Source organism: Hipposideros armiger, unplaced genomic scaffold (assembly GCF_001890085.2).
Source record: "Hipposideros armiger isolate ML-2016 unplaced genomic scaffold, ASM189008v1 scaffold_53, whole genome shotgun sequence".
NCBI lineage: Eukaryota > Metazoa > Chordata > Mammalia > Chiroptera > Hipposideridae > Hipposideros > Hipposideros armiger.
In genome coordinates this window covers 1,814,780-1,836,257 of record NW_017731403.1, presented here as the reverse complement: position 1 = coordinate 1,836,257, position 21,478 = coordinate 1,814,780, and the positions used below count along the sequence as shown (strand labels likewise).

At 34.9% G+C, this 21,478-nt stretch overlaps 2 protein-coding genes across 17 annotated transcripts in view; one reads left to right on the top strand and one right to left on the bottom strand.

The window, feature by feature from the left end:
- Window positions 1-13,030, top strand: part of FIP1L1 (factor interacting with PAPOLA and CPSF1) — a 65,981-nt gene extending 52,951 nt beyond the window's left edge. For 8 of the 13 annotated variants that reach the window (XM_019640820.1, XM_019640812.1, XM_019640814.1 and 5 more), the window contains 3 exons: window positions 5,341-5,554; window positions 10,114-10,251; window positions 10,960-11,266. In XM_019640820.1, coding sequence (XP_019496365.1) covers window positions 5,341-5,554; window positions 10,114-10,251; window positions 10,960-11,107 — 500 coding nt within the window. In that variant the 3' untranslated portion in view covers window positions 11,108-11,266. Of the gene's footprint in view, window positions 1-5,340; window positions 5,555-10,113; window positions 10,252-10,959; window positions 11,320-12,557 lie in introns of those variants that run through there. The other 5 variants (XM_019640821.1, XM_019640819.1, XM_019640815.1 and 2 more) reach the window with 2 other exon arrangements.
- The window catches only part of LNX1 (ligand of numb-protein X 1), a 168,200-nt gene continuing 158,620 nt past the window's right edge, over window positions 11,899-21,478 (bottom strand). For 2 of the 4 annotated variants that reach the window (XM_019640804.1, XM_019640806.1), the window contains exons 9-12: window positions 18,430-18,607; window positions 16,548-16,776; window positions 13,037-13,195; window positions 12,235-12,639 (exon numbers count right to left, since the gene is read on the bottom strand). In XM_019640804.1, coding sequence (XP_019496349.1) covers window positions 12,504-12,639; window positions 13,037-13,195; window positions 16,548-16,776; window positions 18,430-18,607 — 702 coding nt within the window. In that variant the 3' untranslated portion in view covers window positions 12,235-12,503. Of the gene's footprint in view, window positions 12,640-13,036; window positions 13,196-16,547; window positions 16,777-18,429; window positions 18,608-21,478 lie in introns of all 4 variants that reach the window. The other 2 variants (XM_019640807.1, XM_019640805.1) reach the window with 2 other exon arrangements.

Sequence of the window (21,478 nt, the reverse complement as noted above, 5' to 3'; positions counted from 1 at the left end):
GTAGTACCATTGGGGATGGAGAAAGTTGAATGGTTCCAAGGGCTTCCACAGTAGAATTTATAATTGTAAGTCTTGGTGATAGATCAGCTATAAGTATCAGTTATATACTTTCAGTTATCTTCTAGGTATCTATATCAGAGGGTTGTACTGTCCTTCAGACCCACCTTGTTTAAAACCACATATGCCATTCATTCACATCAAAAGATAGTCTTTCTGTTGACTTACTTGTTTCATTGATTATACCACCTTTTTCTTTTTATGCTTGTCTCCTAAGAAGTCCCACTCCTTGGGTTGGAATCTTTCTTCGCCCTCTCATTATTTATGTGACTTTTATTGATCTTCAACCATTAAATGGAGAGCATAATCCTTCTTCATAAAGTGAAGTTTAATGAGAATACATTAAAGTATCATAGTCCTGCCATTTAGTAAATATCCAAATATTAGCTGTTATTTTTATGATTATCCCCACCATCTCCAACAAGTTCCCTGTTTCCTGTCTTTTCTACACTGTGAGGCAGTGTAGCATAGTTGTTAACGCATAGGCTCTGCAGTTAGCCTCGGTTTAGGTCCTGCGTACATCGTACCTTAGTAACTTTGGATAAATTCAATATCCTAAATTATTTTCTTTATCTTTAAAATAAAGTTTGAATATAAAGTGCTCAGCACAGTGCCTGTGATATGTAAGTACTTGATAAGCATCGCTTATTAAATTAATTAAAATTGTATTTTTACCTCTTATGGCACTTGTCATTTTCTGCTTTGTGATTGAATTCCTTATGTATTTTTTTCAATACAAATAAACATGAGGAATAACCCATATCAGAAAGAATAAGACTTCATACTTGAGATTACATACACAGTTTCTTTGTGGAAGATTTCATTTTTTAAATATACTTTTAAACATTTAACTTTTTCTCAAAGTAATATATGCAAAATTTTAATCTCAAAAGCAAGAGTTTTCTGCTCACTGTTTACCACCCCTGACTCCTTTGAGACGTTTTAAATGAAGCACTTTTAAAAATAGTAACAATTATAAAGCATATTGTAAGAATTAAACAAGAAAGTTAGGAGTTTTCTTTATCGTAGTCACACATGCCTTGAAATGAAAATGGTAATCTGTTTTACCTTTTTAAATTTTATTTTACAATTTTGTGATTTATCCTCAAGTACTAACTATAGGTGGAAATATTAATTTTTAGTGATATGCATATTAATACTAAGATTGTGCTTATAAAATAAGACCTAGTTAAAAAGTAATTTTCTGCAGGGATATGGAAGAACTGTAAGCATTTTTAATGGTTTTTAGTTCTGATGGTCTGCATGGCATTTCTGCATAGGCTTATCACCCTATTTCTTGATTTATTGGGTTGTTGGAAAAGTCATGACGCATTTTTGCAAGGAAAAACAGAAAAAATACGCCATGACTTTTACAACAACCCAATATATAACTTTAGGTACCATGTGTTATCTTCCTACTATGATAGGTGTGTATTTTGCTCACTTACCATCTTTATCCTTCTTCTTTCCCCCTCTAGCAAAATTATTATATATCATTTTTGTTTCTCTTTTTTATTTATATACCTGCCTTCTTTTTCATGTACCAGCAATCACTACCACTGTACACCTTTCTAAGTCTTCACCTATTCCTCCCCCTCTGACCCCCAGCTTTGGTCAGCTATACTCCTACTTATAACATTTATATTCTGTTCTGTAACCAAAATTATTTGTGCCCTGACAGGTTTTTTAATTCTAAAAGCCAAACAATAAACCATATTTACTTATTATGACTATGTAAATATTGTATATTGTAGAGATAATTATAATGCTCAGGCCACTCAAAGGAGAAAGTTCTTATGGTAAATATATTGAAATTACCATCATACACTTCATCAACTGTGTAAAGTCATACCACTTTTTAATTGGGTTCATATTTGAACCATAACTTTTTCAACCTCGAGAATATAAAAAGTATTCTCCAATACGTACTTTCCCCAAAAAGTTTTCAAATTTTGTTTTTTGTATGTACGTCCTTAAGCCATCTAGAAAATTAATTTTTGCCTGTTATACAGATATAATTGTCCCAGTGTCATTTGTTGAATACTCTCTCCTTACTGAGGGATCTACAATGTCATCTCCATTCTTGTGTAAATTTCCATATATGCACAAATTTGTTTCTCTGCTTTCTACACTATTCATTTTGCTAATTTAACTATCCTGTGCTAATAATGGCACAGTTTCTTAATTATGAGTTTCATAGTAAATCTGATATCTGGTTCAGCAGTATCTCCTGTATTCTGCTTCAGAAAAATTGGGCCATTGCTCTTACTATATATCCATTTTAGAATCAATTTTACAAGTTACAAAAAACTGTTGAGATTTTGATTAATAAGTAACATTTATGTTATGCTTACATATGACAAACACTTATGTGTTAACTCATGTAATTCTGACAGCCTTATAATGTAGGCATACTGTTGTTATCCCCATTCTTTAGATGAGGAAATTGAACAAGAGCCAGATTAAGTAATCTCCCCAATATCATACGCTAAGTGGCAATCAGTATTTGAAACCATGCAGCCTGGCTCCAGAGTCCCATGCTGTTAAACCATAGTATTGGAATGCAATTGATGCTGTACATCAGTTTGTGTGAAATTTATATCTTACAACATGAATTCATCTATGAACAAGGAGTCTCTCCATTTAGGGAATCGTGTTTTAATGTGTTTCAGTTAAGTGCTAGTATCTCCATACACTTCCTGCAAATCTTCTGTTAGATTTAACCATAGGTACCTAATATATTTGTTGTTGCTGTAAATGGTACATTCATTTGAACTCCATGTTCTGTTTGTATTTGCTTGTATTTAGAAATAAAACTTGGTATTTATTATATAAATAGGTACAGATACATGTACTGATCAATATATATATATATATATATATATATAGATCATGTAACCAGTTTCCTGTTCAATTTTCACTATAATTTGTAACTTCTTTTCAGATCATGATTGATTACTTTTTTTAAAAAAATGATTTATCTAGTATTTTAATATCTAAATTAATATGTAAGATTAGCCTATGAATTTCCTATATTTTGTACTATAATTAACTGATTTTGGTATTAAGGTTATACAGTCCACATGGGATAAGCTAGGGGATGATCTTTTTTTCCTGTTCTCTGGACTTTTGTGTATATTACAATGGTCTGTACCTTATAAATTAGTAAGACTCACCTGTAAAAGCCATCTGGTCTTGTGGGAAGGTTTTAAATTACTGATTTAATGTTTTAATAGTCATGGGATTATTTAAGATTTCTTTTTATTCTTGAGTCACTCTTGTTTGGTAAGTTATTCATTCATTTATTTTTAGGAATTAGTCTATTTCATCTAAATTGTTTAAATGTGTTGATATAAAGTATATAATATCCTTTGCATTGTTTAATCTCTGCAACATCTGTAGTTGTGGTCCCTTTTTGGTTCTGGTATTGTTTATGTGGTCTTTTTTTTGTAATCTTGTCAGAGATTGTCATGTTTTATTCGTCTAGTCTTCAAAAACCAACTTTCTGCTTTTTTAATTGTATAGTAGTTTTCTGTTAACTTGATCTCTATTTTTATCTTTATCTCCCTTCTGTTAGATTATTCTGTGCTTTTCTAAGTTCTTAAATTGGAATCTTAGCTTATTAATTTTCCATCTTCTCTAATGTAGTGTTATGATTAAATTTCTTTTCAGAACAGTTTGCATTCCTAGACTTTTGATATGTCATATTTTTGTTTATGTAAGGTTTTTTTTGACCCGAGTTATCAGAAATGTGTTTTTAATTTGAAATGTATGGAGGTTATTTCCCATAACTTTAAAATTTTAGTTCTAATTTAACCCTCTGTCGGGCACAACTGATCTCACAGAGTCATTGCACACGAAGATGCCGCTATGAAATATGTGTTTACTGTACTAAGTCACAAACATGACTGGCGATAGGTTACGGTAGAGGGGGAAGATATGGAAGCGATGAGTCACAATACTTAAAACTGTTAGATATTTGAAAATTTGTGTGCCATGAATCTGTGAGATCAGTTGTGCCCGACAGAGGGTTAAATTGCATGGTGGTCAGAGAACAGTGTTTATTGTACTTATCCTCTGAAAGTACATAGTATATTTTTATGAATATTTCATATATGCCTGTGGAGAATGAGTATTTAACTGCTATGGGTACTAATCTGTGTTTATGTTCATTAAATCAACCTTGTTAAGCATTTTGCTCAAATGTTATTTAGCAGTTTTTTTGTCTGCTTAAAGTATCAATAACGGAGAGAAGTATGTTAATCTCCCATGATCATGGTGGATTTTTCTATTTCACCACTTGTATTCCTATTAGTTCTTGGTCTCTAAATATTAAGGATATGTTGTTACATACCTCAAAGTTTAGTTTGTTCTATCTTCTTGATGAGTTAAGTCTTTTATCTTCATGTAGTTATCCTTTCTTTCCCAGTTAATCTTTATTGTATGTGTCTGCTTTGTCATAAATATAGCTACTAATACAGAGATTGGACGGTATTAATATTTTCTTTTTTCCCTCATCCTTTACTTTCAACCATTTTATGTTTCTATGTCTCATATTCAGTATATAGTCAGAATATTTCAAAGTACAAATAAAAAAATCTCAATTATATAACTAAGGAATTCAGTCCCTTTTGTATTATTCTGATTGTTAAGCAGCTTGTCTACTCAACCCCCATCTTTTCCAAGTCATTTTTGAATTGACTAAGTTTTTTGGGTGATTTTTTTTTTTTAAATTTGATTTCCCCTATGTTGTTTTGAAACCATACATTCTGTTTTTTTAGTGGTTACTCTTAGAATGCATTATGCATATATCTGATAAAAGTTCTTTTGGTGAAGCCTGTTATAACATTTGCTCATTTTTTTGGTTTATGAATGCCTTTGGTTTTTTTCTTATTCTTGGAATATAATTTGTTGAGGACACATTTCTAGGTTGACCATTATTTTCTTTCAACACTTTGAAGATGTCCTAATGTGTTTTGGTTAACATTTTTGATATTGGGAAGTTTGTTATTTATCTAATTCTGGTTCCTGTTCACCTTGCAAAATGAAGTGTCTTTATATGTTAGGTCTTTAATGTTTGTTTCTGGATATTCCCTTAAACTGTGGGTATTCACTATATGTCATGTCTCTTTTATAGTAACAAAATAAGTTTTCATTATAATCTAATGAAGCACTTTTGGTGGAAGTTTTGTCTTTATTTTCTAGTTCTTTCTTTTGTCTTTTTTTCTTGTTTAAATACCATAACTTTTGTTTTTAATTATATGTTTGTTTTTTTTTCTTTAGTTGCCTTTCCCCACCTTCCTGGTTCTGCTCCTACATGGCCTAGTCTTGTGGACACCAGCAAACAATGGGACTACTATGCAAGACGAGAAAAAGACCGAGATAGAGATAGAGACAGAGAGCGAGAGCGAGATCGTGATCGGGACAGAGAAAGAGAACGCACCAGAGAGAGAGAGAGGGAGCGTGATCACAGTCCTACACCAAGTGTTTTCAACAGGTTTGTTGAGTATGCAGGAGTTTGTACACATGTGCAGTATAGAATTTATATTTGGTAATAGGATGGAAAATCTAATTCAGTTAGGAAAGGATTGCTTGAAGAGTAGTTATGATAGCCATTTTACAAGCATCAAGGCTATTCATGGGGGTTCCCATTATCTAAAGCAACAGGCTTCAAATCTTTTTGTTCACTTTTCCTTAAAGCATGTCTGTCTTATTAAGCCTCTTTAAGAGTATTGACCACCATTTTTCATTTCTGTATCCTCAGCAGTTTGTACAGTAATATCTGGCACATAATGCATCAGTGAATAAAATGACTTACACATTTCAGGGGAAGAAGGTGAATACAATAGAGAAAAAACAATTTTGAAAACTGTTGGTGAAACTGTTAGCTAGAAAGTATTTGAAATGAACAAAAATCAACCTTTATCACAACCAAAACATTCATTTGAGCATCTTTCATATTAACATATCAGTCTAGGTACCATCACAGTGTAGAATGAAATAAGTATAACTTTTTTTATGCCAACTATTTTTTATGGATGAGATAGATAACCATACGATACATAAATAGTTTTCTGATTTTGCTGGATTAGATGAAGCAGTATTATCAGTTCAGGATGTGAGCATGTACTTGATTCAGGTAGCATTTATTTTGTTAGATGTGGTCATCTAGTCATAGACTTCTCCATCCAAAAGGTCCCTAGGGATCTAGTCTAAATTTTTACTTACCAGATGAGGAAATGGAAGCATAAAGAAATTAAGGCAATGGTAGAGCGCTACTATCTACTGGAAATGTAGTTGAGATATTGCTTAAAATCCTTTCTAATCTTGAAATTAGGCAGTTTAAAAATTGTTTTTTCATTTTCCTTATTACTCTCTATGCACTGGATTTCTTTTTCCTTTTTATTTCCTTCTTTTTGAGGGAGTGGAGAAGGGGGACCCAATTCATTCTTTCATTCATGTAACATTTTCTGAGTCCCTGTTATGTACTAGGCACAGAGCTGTGTGCTGAGGATACAGAATTATTCATACATTACCCTTTCAGATTTAACCATAATATTTTGTCAAGGTGAGTAGGACTGGTTAGTAGTTTAAAACCTTACCTAAAAAAGTGTGCAATAAAGAACTGAATTAGATTCATTAATTTTTTTCCTTGTAGCTCCTAATAAAAAGACTTATACGTTGTAGGCATCTGCTAAAATTTTATTCACTAAATAAGTTATGATACATACGTATTTGTATATATGTGTAAATATGTATGTTTTGTGTTTGTGTGGTGGGACATGTGCATGTGCTATTAACTTAGCCACTTAAGTTATACATGACTCTGTTTGGTTCAAGAGCATTACTTTCCAGACAGTTGAATTGTTTCTAATGTAGTTAAAATGAATTTATTTGAGATAGCACTACCATCTCTAGAATGTTCATATTCACAAGTTAAGGAGCTTAATGCAAAACTTTTTTTTAATGCAAAACTTGATAGGAAAGAAGACTAAAAGAAATGGCTTTGCTAGAGCTCATAAATTTTCTTTGCATAAATATAAATAATACAAGGTTTATAGACTATTTGAGGCCAAATTCTCTGGTTCTTCTATTTCAAACATACACATGCATAAATGCTACTTAATTTTTATTGAAACTAAAAATGTTAATAGTTAAACCACATTTAATTTTCAGGTTGCTAAGCTGTAGAGCATCAGAAGTCAGTTTTTACCTAAATCTGACTAAAAGTTCAAGGCCACAGAGGCAAATGGTGGAGGAATTTTGTGTTGTTCTGAATTATCCCAGGAATAAAGTATTCTCTGGAAAATCCAAGTGAAGTATAAGTAAAGTAAAGGCCATTTTTTTCCCCTGAAAACTGACATTTTAGCAATATAGGCATGTAGTATGTGTTGTGTTGTGTTACAAATTATGGGGTCATTGTTTTAAAAATTACAGACCATTTTCAACATCTGGTCTTCAGTCCACTTAATAGTGGGCCAGAAAGAAGCCTGTTCGTTCTAGGGTGTTGGAAAAGAACTCTAATGACTTCCAGACCTAGAGAAACCTTTGTGCTGCAGCTGCTTATCAGAGGAGGGGGTGGAAGAAGATGTCTTTATATTTTGTGAGTGGGGCCCAATCTTCTACTACCTATAGTAAGGTTCCCATCATATTGGTGCCTTCAGAATCTTAAAAGGCCTCGAAGCTATCAAGAGTTGATGTTAAGGTAAGGTTAAAAGTGACAAATTATGAAATAATTGAGCTTACTTGTTTTTATGTAAATCCAGTTGGAAGCATTACAAAGAGAGCCTCATTTTTTAAGAGGATAATATACATTTGTCCTGGTGGGTGCTAATTTATTCTGCTTTGGAAACATTATTATAGGGTTAGTCACCTTTACAAAACAAGATTCTGCTACTAAAAATTTAAGCATTACCATATTTTGCTATGTATAATGCGCACCCACATTTTGGGTCTAAACTTCCAGGGGGAAAAATCTTTCATTTTAATTTTTTAATTCAAATTTTTATTTGTTTACATTTAGATACTTTTTTGTATTTTAAAGGAATTTTAGCATTTATTTTTTGACATGGTACAAGAAATTTTATGTAACAAATAATTACAAAACACAAGAACAGATACATGGTACAAGAAATTTTATGTACCAGTAACAAATTTACGATATTTATGCATCATAGAAGGCCAAGAACCCTTTGTCATTGCAAGTTCATCGTTAAGTTCAACAAAACCGATTATGGCATTCCAGGGTATTATTTTGCATATAGGTATCGTTATTGAATTCTAGAGTTACACTTTCAACTCATAAGCATAAATAAAGGAATTAAAAGCATTTATATAAATACAGAACTAGTACTACCCATGCATTATATGCATCCTTATTTTTTCCTCACAAATCTGGGAAAAAGGTGCACATTATATATGATATTTATACAGTAAATTTACTGAAGATGGTGAGCCTACATGTCAGCTGCCATATATTAAGAGCCTTCTCTTATACTAAGCACTTTAAATGTTATTGCCAATTCTACAACTACCCTAAAAAAGATTGTTGTCAATTTTACAGATGAGAAAACTTGAGGTTTAGAGAAGTTAAGTAACTTTCCCTGGGTCACACATTTAGTAAGTAGCAGAATCAGGATATGCGCCTCGGCCTGCTCTGTCCAGACCTTTCCCACTACTCTACGCAGCCTGTCCTGGCACTTGGCCTTTCCAGTGGCATGCTTCCACCTTCCAAATACAAATGACGTATTTATGGTTAGGAAATAGTGTGTATGTATACACATGTATATATGTGTATATGTAAATACATTTTCTTTTTAATAAAACATTTTTAAAATGTATTGTATCACACGCAATAATAGTAACTTGGTCAGCAGTACAACTTGGCATTAGGTGTAGCACTACGGAATCATTACTTTACTAGAAGACTACAGGCTGCTTCATTATTTATATGGCTTGTACTTGCACCTGATTCTGTCTCCTATTACTCCCACTCAGATTCATTAACACCTTGGTGCTTCAGACAAATTAATTTGTATTAAACATTTCTAGAAACCAAGGCTCTTTACACTAGTGCTCTAAAAGATATTTTTATTCATTCTGAGAGAGTTTACTGATAATAGGTTGTAGGAAGTATTGAGTTCTATGCTGAACAACAAAAAAATAAAAGTGACTTGAAGAATTAAGAGAAAGGAGAGAAGAACGTCAGTGAGTGAATGTGGAAAGAGGACAGGTCTAGGGAGGTAACGTAAGACCATCCTCTAATTCTAGCCATCAGTCCGTTTCATTAGCCCCTTCTATCCAAAGTCAGAAAATGGAGGCACAGAGTAAGTTTATGCATTTGAAGTTATGAGGCATGTGAATTCCTTCTCTTCACCTCTTCCCCTAAGCACACACACAGATAGTATTAAGTAATTGGGATGTGAGAATGAAAGTGTGTCCAAACGCAATTTTTTCCCCTGCATTTTGTGTGGATATTGTAGAAATTGCTTTGATGTCCCTGTTTTTCATATTTATACCTTTTCATTAGATGAATATACTCTTTATATGATTGAAAAACTTAAGAACCGCCATATGCTTTCTGCTATGTAGCCATTATGAGCCAAATATTTAAAATATATTTTTAGAATTTTAACTGTGTACATAAGATGTTACAAAAATTTTTATTATAAATCTGAGATACACAAACATGCTTTTAATTCTAAAAGGAGTAAAAGAAAGCTGATTAGTGTAAATCATTGCAACTACCAATTTTTGAAGAAAAATAGTCTTATATAAAATGTCTACCCTATAACAATTTTGAAAGTACAGAACAAATTTGGCCCCTTAACATGATATGTATTATATATTTGGAATTCTTGTATTTGTATTAGATCTAGTACTAATTTGGGAATGGCATTGTTTTCCTCAGTTCAACAAATAATTTCGCATCTGTTCTCCAAGGTGCTAACATGGAGGCGTCTGGTTTGGACTCTGATCACACCTCTTCTTTCACAGTTTGAAATCATTCAGTATTAACAATCCAGTTGTCAAGAAAAGTTTCTCTTCCAATTTCAGTGATGAAGAACGATACAGATACAGGGATTATGCAGAAAGAGGTTATGAACGTCACAGAGCAAGTCGAGAGAAAGAAGAACGACATAGAGAAAGACGACACAGAGAGAAAGAAGAAACTAGACACAAGTCATCTCGAAGGTTTGCTCTTTAATAAAATAGTGAATTTCTTTGAAGCTAAGAGAGAAACAGATTTGACTTCAGGAAGTAAAAAGTAAAAACAAACATTTCCCAATAACCAGTAGAGCATATGTGTTCCTAATTGGAAGATTGAGAATAATTTGTTGAAATGGTTCCTTATAGGCTTCAAAAAAGATGTTTAAATCTAACAAGACTGTTTAATACCCATAAACCAAAATTAGCATGGAATATAAAATAATATATGAGAGGATTTGACTCATTACATTATCTTATTGGGACAGGGGGAAATCTGGCATATGAGCCAGTCTGTAATAGTAAGTATAATCAAAGAAAATTCAGGACCTTGTAGTCTCCAGAAAAAAAATCAATGTTAAATTTTAATGCTTATTGTTTGCTTAAAATCAACCCTACAAAGTATCTCCTGTTCTGACTTAGTGCTTCAATTTCTCATTTGTAATTCAGAATAAAGTATATGTGGCCCTGGAAATGTAGGGTAATATAGGTGAAGGTGAACCTATAATGTAAATATAATCTCAGCATAAAAAAATCACAAAAAAATTGATAACTCCCCAAAATGTGTTTGAGAAAAAGAATGGATTAAATTATTTAAAACCCAATATTGAGGATTTACCTAGACAAAGTGGACTGATTTTTGTCACTACTTATGTACTTAAACATCTTAAAGAACACAGCTTTCTTTTTCTTCAGTAATAGTAGGCGTCGCCATGAAAGTGAAGAAGGAGACAGTCACAGGAGACACAAGCACAAAAAATCTAAAAGAAGCAAAGAAGGAAAAGAAGCTGGCAGTGAGCCTCCCCCTGAACAGGAGAGCACCGAAGCTACACCTGCAGAATAAGCATGGTATAACCTTTTGTGTATATTAGTGCCAGAAATAGATGCTATAAATCTTGTTATTTTTCTGGATAATGTTGAAGAAATTTACCTTTAATCTTCTGTTAGTATGAAAAATTTTTTTCCAAAATAAAAGAGTGAATTTTTCATGTTAAGTTAAAAATCTTTGTCTTGTAATATTTTTAAAAAAGAAGACAGCAATGACTTTATATCCAAGAAAGTAATGTGAATGAGTCACTCAGCAGGGAATTGAAAGAGCTAAGTTTAGCTATGTACATTACCAGTATTTGATAAGAAAACTATGGCCAGGGTGGAACCTTGACCTTTGATTTAATCAAATACTAGGGTCTCAACAAGTTGCACTGCAAAAGGCACCTCTGAGTCTTTTATCATTACTGCTGTGGAACTGTTGCTTAGCATATTAAAGAACTCATACAGTTTTGATATCAGAACTTTTTGATAGCTGGTTTTCAGTGTTCTAAATCTGGGTTTATGGTGAAATTAAATGAGGAACTTTTATATCCAACTTAATAAAATCTAAAGGTATTTGGGGTGGCCTCTGAAATACCTTACCCTATGTGTAGTTTCTAGCAGGCACATGGACACTCGTCACTGTGACACAAATTTGAATTGCCTCATGCTCATCTATGTGAGCCAGGGTCAAGCTGGTTTGGCCTTTCTTGATGTTCTTTCCAAGGCTCATTGGTTGAGCAGCATGCAGAGTTTTTATAGTTACTAACTATTGTGAATAAAAATAAATGACAAGAGCTTTAGTCATTTCCTATTAAATCAAAGAAAAAAAACAGGTTTATAATTCTGTGAGCATTTTTAGGATTAACCTTTAGGAGGTATTTGTCAGTTATGGTAACATGGTTTTGAAAGAATTACTAGGCTCTTTTAAATAGTGATAATAGAAATGAATATAGTATCACATACTAAAAGACAACTAATTTTTGAAAAATATTTATTTCTCATTTGATAAAAGGAACATTTTTCAGCAATGCACTTTTAAAATCCTCTGGCTGTAAATTGTTTTGAAAGTACCCATAATGTAGCCTTTGCAGACCTCAACATATACCAGAATTTTTAATTTAATTGTAGGATTCAAATTCAGTGGGGGCATACAAACCATTTCAGTTGTTTGAGTTTTTTATTGAATAGAAAAATATAAACTTAAAGGCGTATTGTGAAATCCCCCACACGGAATAGAAACTATCAGTAATGTTTGTTTTGAGAATTATATTTTCTGAGGTGTAATTAGCTTTCATTAGATCGTACTTTTCCTGACATTAAAATTTACATTTTTACAATGTATCCTTTAAATACAAAAATTGACAAGATAAATATATTGTTTCAACTTAGCTTATTTGTGATTTCCTGTTTCTCTGTGACCCACCATTCTATAAAAAAGTGCCAGGCCAAGAAACAATAGTGAGAGTAATTTTTCCTTTAAGTTCTTTCAGCATTCTTGCCAAGCAAGCATGTATCATTCCTGATGTACTTCTACCATTGACAGCAAGAAGAATATCACCACATCTAAAAAAGTAAATAAAAAAAAGTCATAGGGTTAACATTTTGTTCTGTAACTGAAGTTAATGCAAGTTTTTTTGGTGGTCCTAGTTTTTGCTACTTCTGTCAATTTTAATTACTGCTAATTAATTAAGGTGTTTTTCCTTCCCTCCTCACTTAAATTCTGCACTTGCTTTGCATTCAGCTTGTGTTAGAAGGGATGCTAAAAGTATAGCAGGTTGCTGTTTGGGACTCAGAGTAATTAATCATTTTGGATTTCTTAGAAATTGAATGCTACATAAATGTGTTTAAAATCTTACCAATAACAAAAGTATAATAACATGCCTTATTTCAAGTGGGGCCAAGCTTTGACATGTATAAAACAAATTATTTGAATATAAGTTTTTTGTTAAGTAGTCATTACCTAATTCTTCCATCATTGTATGCTGGTGTTCCTTCAACAATGGATTTGATAAAAAAAGGTTTGTTCCCATTGTATTCTTCATAACCTCCTACAATACAGAAGCCCAGGCTTCCAGCTGTGTTTCTTCTCAGTATAACATCTTTACAGTTATACAGGTACCTGAAATAAAATGTGCATATATATTTGATTACATTTTAAGTTGAACTCATAGTTAATTATTGGCATTTTTTTTTAAGCTAAATAGCACTGGATGGGTCTCACTCAAAATTGTGTCATAGCCCATTGATCTTTGTGATTTAGCTGGTTATTTCTAATTGAGCTTCTGTTTTCCATAGCTAAACATCCTTAAGAAACAAAAAAATGATACCATCTGCTTTGTTTACCGTATTTGCCGGCGTATAAGACGATTTTTTGGCCCTGAAAAATATGCCTCCAAGTGGGGGGTCATCTTATACGCCAGGTACACTTCAGATAGACTGCCCATAGCGCTTGCCCCGTGCCATAGTGGCCTCCTGATGCCCGCCCACTTCATTCCACATACCGTTCAGGCATCAGCAGCGCTGCTGGGTGTATGCTCGGCTGTTATGCGATTTTGCTGTTATGCGATTTTACCACACTCGCAAAATCGCACACAGCCGAACATACACCCAGTATGATAGCGCAAAATCGCGAATCGCGATTTATGTATATGTTTGATTACATACAGCCTTGTGACAGTTTTCCTGCATGTCATAAGCATTTGAATATAAATATAAATGTTGAAATCAAATCTGATATTGTTTTACCTTTTATTTGGTGTGTGGAAGGTGTGCGGAAGAGGGGGTAGTCTTATATGGCGAGTATATAACAAACTCTGTATTTTGAGTGGAAATGTTAGGGGGTCGTCTTATACGCCCAGTCGTCTTATACGCCGGCAAATACGGTATATGTCTACTGGGAGAGAATCATTTTTGGCTTAAAGATTTTAATGCCTCAGTTTTTATTAAAAAGCTGAACATGCCTAAATTTTTACTGGTGAACCAAATTCAAGCATACTTATGGATGTCATATTTTACTTGCAGTTATAAATAATTTTATTGAAGGCAAAAATTCTTTGAATAAATTATTAATCTCAGTGAAAAAATGTATGCCTTCTCTAATTAATTTGCTGAAATTTTTACTTTTGAAAAATATCAATTCATATGTAGCTCCACATACTTGATAAAGGTTATATAGAAGCATGCAGGCATAAAGTAAATGAAAATTGTACATTTAAAGTTTAAGAAGGATTCATATTGGAGAAGAGAAAACTGGCAGTAAATGGAATAGCAGGTTATAAAAGAAATGGGAGAAGGAAAGACCATAGGTCTTCGGTAAATGAGTAGCGCGTCCCAGCTAAAATAGAAAATTAGACTGAAGAAATTATTTCTTTTACTATTCAGTGGCAGTTGGATAGTGTTAACATAGGTGCAGGCTAAGCAAACTGTGTTAGAACAGAGATATGTCAGGAGATGGATTTGACTCTAAAATCCCCCAGTCTAGAAACTGGTTTGAAAGAAAATTAACATTTTCATGTTGGTAAAAATCAAGATAATGATTGTTTTGTTTATAAGCTGTAACTTAAAATAACTACTTTTTGAAAAACCAATAAACAATTTCTTGTGAAATTTTTTGTAAGTGATGAAGTTGGTCATTAACATTTGTTAAACTGTAAATTTAAATTTAAATGTGAGATTTTTTTCCTCTTTTGAACTCACTCTCTAAATGTAGGCCTAATTGAAGAAGATTTGGCTAGTATAAAGATTAGCAAGGAGTTTGGTAATTTGTACAAATAAGAAAATTATGATTATCTCAAAAATAATTTAAACTCCATTGAAAGGAGTTGATGAGTATGGTGAAGCTTGGATTGCTCTTTAAGCTATATATGTTTTTTGGTCTTTCACTGGCTGCTGCTGCTCAGGCTCCTTCAAGGGCTCCATTTTCTTCAACCCACCTCTCAGTGGACCTCCATATTTCACTTGAGCCTCTACCAAATTATGTGCCTTTCAGGGTCTGAAGATCCAAAAATACTTTTATCATAATAGTAAGACATTTGACTTTTTGCTCTTTTTCATATAAGCATACAGTGGCATTTTCCAGAGAATACGTGATAGGCCATCTGGTAACAGATTACGTCTGTTGAGCAAAATCCAACCTGTATGGGCAAGAGCAAAGAAGTACTTTCCCGAGGCAAAGTGACAAAAGTGGAGGGAGAGAAAGCCATTCATTTGGCTGTGTTTGGAGTAAAAAGCATCACACATTTGTTCTGTTTTACACGAACCTTGATTATATAACAAGTAGCTTTCAAACAAAAAATAAAATGATCTATATTGATAGATTGCAGTTTCAAAAAGATTTTTAAAAATAAAATCAGTTAAAGTAACACTCTTCTTATACCCAGACTCCATTTTAAAATGTTGAAAGATTTAAAAACTACCTCAATGCTCAGTTTTCAACTGTTTAAAAATGTACTCATTTAAAAGTTATCAGTTAGTGAAGGCTCAGAAAGGAATCTAGGTCTGTTTGTTATTTGAATCAGGGATTTTTTTTTTAAAACCTCATTTAAAATTTTGAAAAAAGAATGAGAGAGACCCATCCTATCTCCACCCTCAAGAAAAATGTACTAAAACCAAACAGCCTGTTTTCATTCATTTAATCCTCACCAGCATTTCATCTTCAGTGACTCTAATATTGAACATTTCAATCATCCATTTGGAATTAGTAAAACAGTCTTTTCAAGGCCAAGAGTTTATGCTCTGATGTAGGTGAGCAAACCCCAATTGATGAGTATCTGTCCTCTGAATATTTAATTTTTGTATATAGCCATTTAGCAAGGCTACCCCAAATCCTTTCCTGAAGTGTCTATAGGAGACAAACGGCTTCACTGTAACACTCTAGTTACATCTCACTAAAATGAAAACCCAGCTGATTCCTGAAGTTTTCTACAAGCTTCACAAGCGTAGGAGCTGGGGAGGGAGAGGAGATCTGAGCCGTGTCCTCAGTCAGCACACGCTTCAACACAGGAGGGAAGGCACAGTGCTCTGCGTTGTTATGTGTATCTGGGGCTGCTTGAAAACTAGAGGTAACACCACAGAAGGGAGTCCCTCCAGGCAAATGCCCAGGGCTGCCACTAGCAGATCAGGGCAGGGCGAATCTGCCCTTGCTCCATGGTGTGTCTGTGAACACAGGCTGGATTTCCGCCTCCTGTCTGTCAGCTAAGCTCCCTGCTGCATGGACAACCAAAACAACTGTTTATGGCAGCCCTGTGAGCCCCTCAACGTGAATGCCTAATGTATCCATGTCCAGGCTTTCGTTCCTGCCCTAGGATTTTTGCATGCATTTTCAGACAATTATTTCAAGTAGTCCCACGACCAAGCCTGGGGTTCATTAAGATGCTGGTGCCATGAATCAGCCCAAGAGAGTGGAAGAGTGGTCTAAGAAATGCACTTGTTTTCCTCCCACACCTCCCCAAGGATGTCACATTGGGACTCACCGTGGTAATTTCAGCCACATGACCCAGGAGGGAGACCAGTCGCCCGGTGGGGCCCTGTTGTGGTTGGAGTCCAGGGCTGTTGGGCTGCTGCTGTCTTCCTGGGGCTCACATTGTTTGACTTCCAAAGCTTTAAGAACCACCGAGGAGGATGTGCTTTTTAATAATGCAACGGCCTCACTCCGGCTGACCTCTGTTAGTTCAGTCCCATTCACATTCAGCAAAATATCACCTAATGACCAGAGAAGCAGAAGCCACCCTTAGTGAGAGTGCAAATAGGAACTGCATACAGTGCAAAGGGGCAGGGACATACTGGGATGTGGGGAAGTAGGGAGGGGCATGTCATTAGACTCTTGGATTGACATGAGGCTGGGTTCTTGGCAAATGGTGAACTATGTGTATGTCCCAAGATGTAAGTAAGTCATGTATGGAGGTTTCTAAAGCGTACCCATTAGCATTTGGCTCTTGACGAGGGAGGGAGGGAGGGAGGGAAGGGACAGGAAGCAAAGGAAGATAAATGGGCCTCATTTACCATTTAGTCCAAATCATTTTCACTCCTTTTTTGTTCCCTGTTTATAGCACAAAGGGAGAGCACTTGGCAAAAGCTCCCAGCATCTGCACAGAGTGTAGTGTGTGATAGGCACCCTTAATAAATAGGATTTGAATGACTAAGAAACTGCCCCTGAGTATCTGGCAGAGGCGTCTATAGCAGTTATGAAAAGTGGGCCGGCAACCGTTCTTAGAGGTGGAAAGAAGGGTTAGCTTTTCTATTCATTGCAAAGGTACTAAGAATGGCCATTTATGCACCTATTATGTGCTAGACCATTTTCATACATCGTATCTTATCATCCTCTGCTCATGTTCTCTCACAAGTACTTCTTGATTGACCTCATTCTTCTCCACCCGCATGCTTGGGTGAAAAAAGCAAGAAAAACTAAAATACATACCTCCCCACCTCCATTTTCTATTCTTTTATCTCTCTCCTGATTTTCTGCTTCTGAATATTATCATTTTTACACAGAATAACCATAGCAAGAGTAAAAAAGATAGGAGGAGAAAGGTGAGGAAGGCCTCACGTCCTTCCTGACTCCAAAAGAAGCGCCTTTAGGTTGGCCGACTGACTCCCTTTACATGCCGTGACCCTGTGTCTCCACAGGCTGAGCAATTGTATTTCAGAAACTTCACATTTCATCTTTGAATGTGAATCCTTAAATGACATAATTGCTCAAGCATCCAAGCTACCCTTCATGTGAATTGACAATATTATTAAGGATACACATTTGACGTCTTCATTCAAAATAGCCCAGGACACAAAAGATTAAAGTGATGAAATACTTTTCACCAGTGGGAAAGTACCTATAGCATGGCACTTTCATTTATTGGGTTGTCGGAAAAGTCATGACATTTTTTCTATGCTTTTCGTTATAAAAATGTGTCATGACTTTTCTGACAACCCAATAATATTCATTTAAAATCCATCAGCCTCCTAACAAATTATTTTTTCTACCCAACCCACAAAATGGAACAATTCATGGATAGTTTCATTACTGGATCAATCCAGCAAAGAATCATTTAGAATAAGTGGAACCAAATTATGCCATTTAACTAAGGCAACTTGCTCATAACTAGCATTTTCCTATTCTTGGCATAGTTTACAGGTACTTGCTTTACTAGCAAGCATTGTGGCGCCCACATCAACCCACATGAGGAGGGAGGTGTTCAGCCACTATACTCAGTCCAACCATGGTCAATGGGTATCAGATGTCCTGGCCAGATCCCCCTTGCATTCTCTTGTTAATCCTGGAAACAGTTACTTAACCCCGTAAGCTGCTAATTCCTTTGAACGCTCTGCTGCCCTAGAACCTTACGTCTCTTTACTTTTTACCTGTTTTTATTCTTCCATCTCTGCTTATGACGCCTCCGGGCTCAACACTGATGACATAGATGGGCAAATCCCACTCCCTGTGTGACGCTCCTCCTGCAACGGTCATGCCGAGAGACTCACTGGGGTCTTTCCGGACACTTACTACCTTCTCGTGACAAGTGACTGCAGGATGGAGGGGCTGAAGGCACAGAACAACAAACATGGCACATCTTTCACAAATGTGTTTGTATTTCCTACACAAACTACCAAAATTGCATAAATATATGATGGTGGTGCTTGGTCTCAGAGAAAGACATGCAGAGAACCCTTGTTTTGCCCCCCACCCTCAGAGTTATATTATCCCAAAATCCATAGGCTGACTCAGGAATTTTACCTTTCAAACAGGACCAGTAAAAAGGAAGGAGAAACAGGTGGTAGACCACTGTGGAAATACTCAGCATACAAAGTGAACGATACCCCAAAATTTTTCAAGTGACTCATTTATTCCTGTTAGTAGTGAGTCAACGTTTCATAAAACTTGTCATTTATGAATATCAGGAATTTTTCTAAGTTAAAAAAATAATCATTTTAATTAAATTGTCCCAGTTTAATTTATGTAGGTAATCAATTATAGAAATGCTCAAAGAAAAATAATGGATTTCATAGATATACTCTTAAAAACTCCCTAGTGTCTAGGTTCCTCCCAGTTGGCATCTTTACTCTAGCATTTCTAAATAATATGCAGTCAGTTGTACGCTTTCATTTTATTACATAAATATAAATATATTAAATATAAATATAAAAGTACAGTATGCACATTGTAGAGTATACACTGTGGACCAAGTTTTGAAAAGTTAAGAACTGATTTTGATTCAACACTAGACTAAAAACACGCAAAGCTACATGCAGCATTATCTTGAAGCAATGACAGTAGGTCAAGGGCACTGTTTGTTGAATGCATATTAATATATGCTTTTCTAAAAATGTGTTCTGCCTGCTGGTGCAATGACTGACCTCTATGGGGCTTAGACAGTGGGCATATGCACTACAAATAAATACAACCCTTGATCAAACCTCAAGTCTGTGGCTCAAAACATAGCTTACAGTTGTATCTGAGGAAAGAAAATTTTAAAACGTCTGATTAAAAAAACCAAGATACAGAACAAAGTGTAAGTATACTACCTTCTGTTTTAAAAAAGAAATGAGGAGTTTCATTTTCATGAACTTTGGAAGAAAAAGTGGTGTATGGGAGTACAGGTGGAACTGGATAGATCAGGGAAGGTGAGAGACGACTGAATATATACTTTCCATTTGAACCCTGTGAAAATATTATCTGTTCAACAAATCAAATGAGTTATAATTAAACTTCTGTAAATCTGATGGTTGACATCATATTACCTGCATACACGGGGTCAATTTTAAATGCATCGTTATGAAGCAACATAAGCCTGGGCTTTTCGTGCACTTAACCACCTCGTGGTTTCCTAAGTTAGCCATGTCTGTTTTAATGGCCTTATTGTATGCAGTAATGACATATTACTGTATCTTCAGCACAGAACACAACATTTAGCACATCGAAGATGGTAAGTATCATACATGTGTGTAGAATAAACAGATGGATAAATTGCAAATTGCTACAAATTATGTTTGGTAGTAATAGAATAATAAATCACAAACGATGAATAATTATGGCAAGGTATATGTTACAATTAGTCCTTGTTAGCTCTGGGTTGTGTTTATATAAACCCCAGGACTTTGAAGAGCCTTGAAGAGAATGGTTATCAGATGAGGGCTGTGAAACTGAAATAGGCCTTTCTTCAGAGAAAAGTTTCAAAATAAGTAATAGTATGAACACTGGTCCTAGCATTCCAGCTGAGGCCAAGGACTAGATTTAGAGGGGCTCTCAAGATCTATTCTAAGTATGTGACTTTTTCTTTCTGAAAAGCAATTAGATGCAGGATGTCCCTTTAATTACAAACATCTCTCAAAAGAGCCCCGCGTGGAGATGCAGGCAGTTCTGAAATGCCCCCAAATCGGCAAATGTTTTAAACCCAGAGACTCCTACTGGCTGCCCTGGTGCTTCAGCTCATTCCTGGGTATACTGGTAAAGCATTTACTCCTGATCCTCACAAAGAAGGGCTCACGCACTATTTCCACATGAGGGAGAGGGGTGTTGTAAGGGTAATTGATCAATCTCCCATGGTGATGTCTAAAACACAGCATGGGATGTGCTGAAAAAGTGCATGTGTGTGCGTGTGTGTGTAACGGTGCATGTACGCACACACACACACACTTTTTCTCATGCTTGAACAGCTGCCTAGTACTTCGTGTGGGTGTCCTATCCCCCACTGATGACCACTAAGGTTGTCTACAGTTTTCCACAAAATTAATGACACTGCGAACATCCTTAGACACACATAACTTGTGCACTTGCGTAACTATTACTTTAGGCTAATGTCCTAGAAGTAAAATGGCTAAGTCAAACAGCTGGGGCATTTTACATTTTGGTAGATATTGATAAATTACCTTTGAAACAGTTCTATCATTTGTAATCTCACCAATACATTATGAAACTGCTGATTTCCCACAATTCCACCAACACTGAGTTTTATCAACATTTACAATATTTTTCCAGGTGGGGAAAAAAGATTCCAATAATTTAATTGCCTCTCTATGTGGTAAGTTTGAACATCTGTTATTGTTATTTGGGTTTTTAATAGTAATTAGCTTATGAGATGTGTAATAACATAATCACTCAAGCTCCCGCTGACTTTGTGAAATGGGTAAGAATGCCCACATACTTCAAACCTGTGGCTAAAAGAAATGCAACCAAATGGAAGATACGACTTTTACCTGAGAATACTTTGGTTAAAAAAAAAAAGTGTTATTAAGTTCATTTGAAAGTAGCCTAATTACATCTTATGAAATATTCCAGAAGTTACACTGCCTTCTCTTCTGTCACTCCAGCTAATAGGAGTTAGTGAGGCTTTAATTATTTTGTTGTGAATAAATTTTCCTTGAATAATGTACAGATTGGCCAGGTACTCCTTTATGGAAAAGGAAGGAAATA